Raw genomic sequence first — 7,794 nt, 5'->3', positions numbered from 1 at the left:
ATGTGTGTGCATACGTTAGTGTGAGGTGTTATTGCATATTTTTGGATCTTAACATATGATGTTAGAGTTCATTGGTTTTAGAGCAAGTCTGCATGTTACTATGTGTGTTATTCTGTTTGTTAGTTATGGGATAGCTGGTCATGGGAAGAGGAGTGCTCATCATGCGTAAGGAAGGGCACTGAGTAGAATCTTTTGTATTCTGTTTTCATTAAGATTGCATGCTATAATAGCTTTGCTCTTATTTTGACTGAATTCCTTCCATTATTAAAAATGAGTGTCTTGTTCATCTAATTCTGTATACAGGGCTTTCATCACTTTTTGCCTGCCATATGCTTTCTAAAAACAGAACCTATGAGTAGTTAAAAAGTAAAAATTGATGCTTGAACACTGTGTAGATAACAGATTTACCTTAACCATATTATAATGTATGCCTCTTAATTTACCGTTAACAAATATTTAATTTAAAATACATTAGAAGTACGTAGAGATCTAATATTAACTGCATTACTGATGCAACATATACACTTTTAGAAATTTACTGTGTTGATTACATCAGAAAAATGCAATATTACCTAAGATATGTCTTATATCAGTCAGTTACCTTGAGATAAGCTTTTATACACCTAAAGCTATGACCACCTGCAGATTCTCACCATTATGTCAGTGAAGCCTGCCTGTTCTATAAATACCATAGAGGACTGGCAGAAGTTCCACTCTTTACAATGAGACTTCTCCTGCTCCTCTCTGCCTTAGTGGCAGGTACTATTGCTGTAAAAACCTTTGTAGGGTGAGTATAAGTGCTTTGGAATCTAGATATTGATGGTACTTTTCACATTATTGGCTTAATCACAAAGTCCTATGTTGGTCCAAGTTGTGATAATATGTATATCCATTTTACTTTTTTGTTTCTTGAAAGAACTGTAAAAATAGAGCATTTGAAGGTTAGTGGACAAAACAACTATGCTTTGTGCCAAAACCCTACCTGTTTGCAAACTACAAAAAAAACACTGAAAAATACAATTTAGCGGCAGATAAAAAATATTCGGCTCACCTTGTTTGCACATTTTTTCGTTGTTAAAAACAAATCATATGGTATATTTGGACATGTTTTATATTGATAGCCTTACGTCTGCTGCATACATTTTTAACTCTTTAAGGACAGTGCTGTCTTTTTTTGTACACTTCGCGTTTAACATTTCTGAGGTGCTCATGTTTAGTTGTTATTTTCTTCTCTCTCATTTAGTGTACTCACACAAATTATATATTGGTCTTTTTCAGGACAAGAAGAGTTTTCCTTAGATACCGTTATTTTGATCATATCATATATTTTACTATTTAAAAAATTATAAAATATGGTGAAAAATTCAAAAAAGCACTTTTTTTTCTGACTTTTTCTTTTACTCATCTCCAGAAGCTTATAAAAAAACTGCTAAAAAGATTCTAATATTTTACTCAAAATACAAAAAAGTGAAGCTCAATATTCTAATTAAGTATAAATATTACACCATCTGGTGAAGAACAAACTCCCCGAAATGTTTCAAATACAACGCAACCAAAATAATAAGTGAGTGAATTATATGTGCAACACAAAAATAATATGTATAAAGATACCCTTCCGGCGGGAGTTCCCACATAAAATACCCAAAAGGTTCATATAAAAGAGAAAAGGAAAGAAAATTTTATGTTGTAGTATGTCAAAATAGGTCTCAAGAAAACACTATTCAGCAAATCTGACCCTTACACTTTACAGGGCATAGATATGCCCATATGTAGAGTATGATGATCTCCTTAGAAATTTCTTTATCCCAAAGAATATTTGTCCAAAGTTTAGGAACACCCAATGTTTTTATATTTTTTTCAAGTTATAGGGCAATAAGTACAAGTAGCATATTGCTATTTCTAAACCATTTTTTAAAACTGGTTATTTTTCCCCATGCCCTATTTGGGACATCTTTGAAGCCAGTGGCAGAGACTGTTTGGGGGTTAATAATTGACATGTGGAAAATTCTGTTCCCGTGTCCTATTTGTGACACCTGTGAAACCGGCCAATTCAATTTACCCCATCAAACCATATATCACTGAAAACTAGACACCCCAGGGTATTTCAAATGCTGACATTTTAACACTTTCCATGCCATGAGTTTTTTGAAAGATACAGTGCCAGTTTTAGGACTTGCTCTATTAACCTGCATGGTTAGCTGCAGTACCTGTAGTCAACATGCAGTGTTAGCTCAAAGTTTTCAGGATGGTCTTGATAGAACTCTGGGAGATCCTTTATTTTGAATGGACACCGCCATCTTGTTAGAGACAATATGTCTAGGAGTGATGAAATGGGCCCCCTGGAGTTTTTATTTGTGTTGCTGTAAGCCTCTATATCGAGACCCTTAGGAGGCGATTGTCAATTGTTGTCAAGGGGTTAAATTCTCTTATTGTGTTAATCTCTGCCAATTCTGCTGAAAAGACTTGTTTCCTTTATCTAAAAAAATGGGGATCTTTAATCTGTGTTATGCCAGGCCAACAAACCAGGAAAACCAACGTAGGCATTCATAAGGCAGTCAGATAAAGCTTCTCCTCTAATCACAACTCAGCTTCAAACTCAAAGTTTAGTAAACACATTTGCTCTGGTACCGAAAAAGAATATTGGAACAAACCCAAAAATCCTGATAATAGACTCCTTTAATATTTTGTGTTATTAATAATTGCTAAAAACAATTTATTTTCTCCAGACACCAAGTCCTGAGGATCAAAGCAAGCAACGATGATCAAATAAAGGAACTCCAGGCTCTGGAAGGGCTGACACACCTCGAGGTATAGTAGGCATACTTGAGAACTTGCCAGGGTAGTCTACATGGAACTTTCTCTCTTCTGTGGGCATGAGTTCGTCTGCACATAGACCTGGTAGGGCTAGCCACAAAAAGCCTATAGTGGGAGGGAACTGGACGGGAAACAGGGAGAGTGGGCAGAAAGTAGGCAGAATGTGAGTAGAGAGTAGGCTTGGCCATACGCAATTCTGGTTAAGCTGGAGACGCCGAGTCAACCCAGAGAGTTCCCATATATAAGAGGAGGACATATTCAGATCTGTCATATAGATAATGTATGTATCAGTCTATTTATCTGCTTCAAGCATTCATGCAAATCAACGATAACGAGGGCGCTCACTGACGAAGCTGACGAAAACAAACTGCAAAAGTTCTGAAATTCGTCATGCTTTGTCCATTCGTCGCAATCTCATCCTATAATGTCACCCAAGAATGTCACACTAGAATCATACATTTGCAGATAAACATGAGTAAGAACCTTCATATGGTATGTCTCTTTGCCTGTGACTATATTTACCACTAATAATTCAGTCAAGCTCTACAAGACAAACTAATGTGATTTATGAATTATATGATAGTATGAATTGCAAACTAATGTTCACTTCTTCATCTTCTTCATGTTTGTTCGGCAATTTAGCAATGAATTTTGTTTTGGGAATTTAATTCTGTGTCTTATTCTTTACATGTCTGTAGCTTGATTTCTGGACTGAACCAGCCAACATTGACAACCCAGTTGATGTTCGTGTCCCGTTCCATAGTCTCCAGTCTGTGAAGTCTTACCTGGAGTTCAACAACATTGAGTATTCTATCATGATCAATGATCTGCAGGTATACCAAAGACAGCATTACTTTTTGTGTTCTTGATGGACTTAGGTCATCTGTCTCCCATAAGACCAGAGTAATGATGAATAAGGACTAGAATTGTTACGGATGTTAAGGAATAGAATTGAGCAATACTGTTAAACATCTAGTCAAAATATTTTTTTGTTTTGTGATGGGCCCCGGATGCCTTCATAAAAGATGGAGTATTAACCACGAGAGGTGTGCTACTAAAAGCAAGTGGCTCTGCATCTGATTGTGAAATTACCATTTGGTGCCTAATTAGAATGTCAAATACCACAGTAGAAAATTAACTTCATCACTTTCAAGTGTCCTTAATAGCAATGGGGGAGATACCAACCATTGTGGTATTAATAACCTGTGATCTATTTGTTTTAGACAGTGATCGACTCAGAGAAGCAGGAGATGGAAACTGATAATATCAAGGAACGTAACTCTGCCACCTTCAACTATGCTACTTATCATACCTTGGACAATGTTAGTAAATTAATCTGATAAGCATGTTTCCTACACCTACTAACCAAAGCCTTTAAAATACTTATTTTATATTTTGTAACTTGTCAAAGTAGTGTAAAAATAGTACACACTCATTAATGATCATAATGGTCATAAGTTCTTTACATATAGTCTGTGTCCCAAGTTTCCCCTGATGTTGCTAAATGAAACCCTATGTTTCTCTAAAATATTTTGCCACATGCTCTTGTAAATAAAATTGTAATCTTAACAAGTCTCACATATTTTGCTTTCCATTATGTTAGCTGTTCAAAGGTCTTGATGCTATTGTGCTGGATTTCAAATCACTGGTCACCAAGCAACAGATTGGGACTTCTACTGAGGGACGTCCTCTCTATGTCCTCAAGGTAAATTATATTAACACACCCTTGGTGATATTAGGGAGTTAACCCCTTTGGGATTTTTCAGTTTGCAGATTCTACTTTAAGTTGTGTTTAACAAAACATTGGTTGTGCTTTTATTTGAATTGCTCTGTTCATGCCAAAAAGCAAATGGGTTGCTAAGACGATTCATTATTATCTCAATTACTAACAAACTGCATTTTACATCCAGTTCAGCACTGGTGCCAGTCGTCCTGCCATTTGGATAGATGCTGGCATTCATTCTCGTGAGTGGATTACTCAGGCTACTGCCTTGTGGGTTGGATACAAGGTAATTGTTCACTGTTTTCTTCTATAATAATTAAATTCTACTATTCAGTCTTCTGAGACTATATGAGGAAGTGTAACTATACCAGTAATTCCCACACTTATATTCATCTATAATACTCTCTTCATTAACCCCAAAAAACTCCTGATGTGATTATGTTCCCAATTTGTTTACTAGCATATATTGCTAGATCATGTGCTGATTTTATGTGCTGCAAAAATTGATTATCACCTCAAATAAATGAGTTGACAAAGGAGAAGTGAAGATTTCCTAGAGATGCAATACGAGTCCATAGTTTGATGAATATTCATGACATCGAAACTGTCTCTTTCTACCAGCTTGCAACAGACTATGGAAAGGATGCATCCATCACATCTCTGCTCAACAAATTTGACGTGTATCTTCTAGTTGTTACCAACCCTGATGGATATGTCTATTCTCATACTGCAGTAAGTATTCGTGCCACAGTACCTACCTACCTACCTACCTACCCTTCTTTATCTTAAAAGTGGAAAGAAGTTGTCAAACACAAATTCCATTAATTTTGAAGACTTAAGAAAAAAGTCTTAATTGCACCAAATACTTCAATGGATAACCCACCATAAAATATCATTTTTATAAAAAGGAATACATTTAGTCAATTTAATGCACCATTTTCCTTTCCCTAAAAGTGAACTATAAAGATATAACTGTTTATATACAGAATCAAGAAGGATTTTTTTCCATTTTTGACGCAAAATAAGAAATTGCTTCGATGTAGGGTTTTTGTGCTCTTTTGGATCAACAGCAAGGTTGAATTTGAAAACTTTTTCGACATGAATTACCATGTTTCTATAATTATTTTCAAAAAAAACAGAATGTTGCAGAATCTTGTAATACCTTTTGTATTGGACTAACAGTCTGTTTTTGCATTCTTACACAATGGACTAATACGGCTACTCCAAACTATATATAGAGATGTTATCCAAACTCCTACGGTGTAGGTAAAGATCCCCTTTTTCATTAGTTATACAGACCTAAGCACATTTTGCCATGTGATGATGACTATCACAAAAACATTGTGTGTTTTTAAGGTGTATCACTAAATTCCATCTAAATGTTGTGCCAGTAGAACTGTCACAAAATATGCAGGTTGTACCTGTGTAAAAGGATTTCAATATGCATTAAAATAACAAACCATTTAGGGTGATAGACTGTTCCTTTAATGTCATTTTTTTTCTCTCAGGATCGTATGTGGCGTAAAACCCGAGCCCCTAACAGTGGAAGTCGTTGTATTGGTGTTGATCCTAATAGGAACTGGAATGCAGGCTTTGGGGGTAATTACCAACTGATACACAGTCGTCTATAACTTTTCAAATATATGTAACTTATTTAAAACAATACGTACAAACTTTAATTTGAGAATTGTTGATGGTAGGTTTTTTAAATCTTGTATTAAAAGATCTGAGGCTGATGTATCATTTCCTTGTGTGTAGGACCAGGTGCCAGCTCAGATCCCTGCTCTGATTCTTACCGTGGGCCCAGTGCAGAATCTGCAGTGGAAGTGAAAAATATTGCCAACTTCATCAGGTCACATGGAAAAATCAAGGGCTTTGTGTCAATCCACAGTTACTCTCAACTTCTGCTCTTCCCATATGGCTATAAGTGCACCAACCCTGCACACTACACAGAACTGGTGAGTCTCTGCCCTGTTCGAGATTGCCCAGGATCTAATATTTCATGGTGTTTGTTGATGAAATGTTTTTTGAATCATCTGCTTTTCTTGTTAGAACACCGTGGGTAGATCTGCTGCTGCCGCCTTGAGCTCTCTCTATGGAACACAGTACAAAGTTGGAACTATCTGCTCCACAATCTGTAAGTTTATCTCATGTTACTCTGATGGGCAGTGTCTGATCACGCAGTTTACTCTGTTTAATCTCAAATATGTTTATGACATGCCACAAGCTTCCAACATCAGCTATCTTCAGATTAAAATGAATACCAATGATAATATAACCATATGTATCTACAAGGTTTAAGGCAATATCTATTCAAAGTTATAGCGTTCTGAATCTCACTCTGTACCTCTTTCTTACCTCTTGTATAATGACACACACTGATTGCCATCTGTTTAGGGCAGATGTTTTGTGACTAGTATACCACTACATTTTTTTTCTCTAAATACCCAGACAATTCACCCTGGAAACTTTGCTATATAATCCTCATTTCTTATATCATATAAAATATGTAAATGATTGGAAAAGTGTACTGTCACTGGTGATAAAAAAACCCCATCATTTTATTGCTTTACCCGCAGCTAAGGACACAGGTATCGCAGCATGAGCTTGTTACCTGTAATAGATCAGTTGCTTTACTTGCCCATAAAAAGAAGTAACGTGATAACCTTGTTGTTTTTCTTGCTTCAGACCAAGCCAGTGGTGGGAGCATTGATTGGACCTATGACATTGGAATTAAATATTCCTTTGCCTTTGAGCTGAGAGACACAGGACGCTATGGATTTCTCCTACCAGCCACTCAGATCCTTCCTACAGCACAGGAGACCTATCTGGGTCTGAAGAAGATCATGGAGCATGTACGAGACAACCCTTACTAGAATATATACCTCTATACAGAGCACCAGTCTGTTTATTATACATAATAAAGTAACCCATTTTAACAATGTGTTTTTGGTTTTTATGTAAATCATTCTATCATTCTGCAACTTGTTTTAGAACACTTTGGAAATGCAGCTTCTTGGGTAAGGCGAAAAACTGGCCTTTGTGTATAAGAATAGCGGCACAGAGCAAAAAAAGAGATCACAGAGCAAAAAAGATAGATATTTTTACAGCAGGCGTACCTCAAGGAGATATCCTTGTATAGAGGCCTCCGTATACAAAATACTTGTATACTTGTATATTTATTAATTAGTTAATAAATAAAAGCTCTCCAGTGTCTAGTTCTTATTTACTGAAACGATAACCGTTCCCTTGCTGGT

At 36.1% G+C, this 7,794-nt stretch overlaps 1 protein-coding gene across 1 annotated transcript; it reads left to right on the top strand.

Moving 5' to 3' along the window:
- Positions 1 to 653: 653 nt before the first annotated feature.
- Positions 654 to 7,479, top strand: LOC128491048 (carboxypeptidase A2-like). Its single transcript, XM_053463215.1, has 11 exons — positions 654 to 787; positions 2,727 to 2,808; positions 3,513 to 3,647; positions 4,038 to 4,136; positions 4,418 to 4,519; positions 4,725 to 4,823; positions 5,159 to 5,269; positions 6,046 to 6,136; positions 6,296 to 6,495; positions 6,590 to 6,674; positions 7,226 to 7,479. The coding sequence occupies exons 1-11, from the start codon at positions 723 to 725 to the stop codon at positions 7,411 to 7,413; spliced, it is 1,257 nt and encodes a 418-aa protein (XP_053319190.1). The 5' UTR covers positions 654 to 722; the 3' UTR covers positions 7,414 to 7,479.
- The last annotated feature ends 315 nt before the right edge of the window (positions 7,480 to 7,794 follow it).

The sequence above is a fragment of the Spea bombifrons genome, chromosome 4 (genome assembly GCF_027358695.1).
Source record: "Spea bombifrons isolate aSpeBom1 chromosome 4, aSpeBom1.2.pri, whole genome shotgun sequence".
NCBI classification, from domain to species: Eukaryota; Metazoa; Chordata; class Amphibia; order Anura; family Pelobatidae; genus Spea; species Spea bombifrons.
Note: the sequence above shows the minus strand (reverse complement) of the source record. Positions and strands in the feature narration are given on the sequence as shown.

What these genes read in the sequence shown, in the direction of transcription:
- LOC128491048 (XM_053463215.1), top strand. Translation starts at nt 723, where the DNA reads ATGAGACTTCTCCTGCTCCTCTCTGCCTTAGTGGCAGGTACTATTGCT. An exon ending in CTTATCATACCTTGGACAAT is followed by an intron (nt 4,137 to 4,417) that starts GTTAGTAAATTA and finishes CCATTATGTTAG; the next exon opens with CTGTTCAAAGGTCTTGATGC. An exon ending in CTGCACACTACACAGAACTG is followed by an intron (nt 6,496 to 6,589) that starts GTGAGTCTCTGC and finishes TTTTCTTGTTAG; the next exon opens with AACACCGTGGGTAGATCTGC.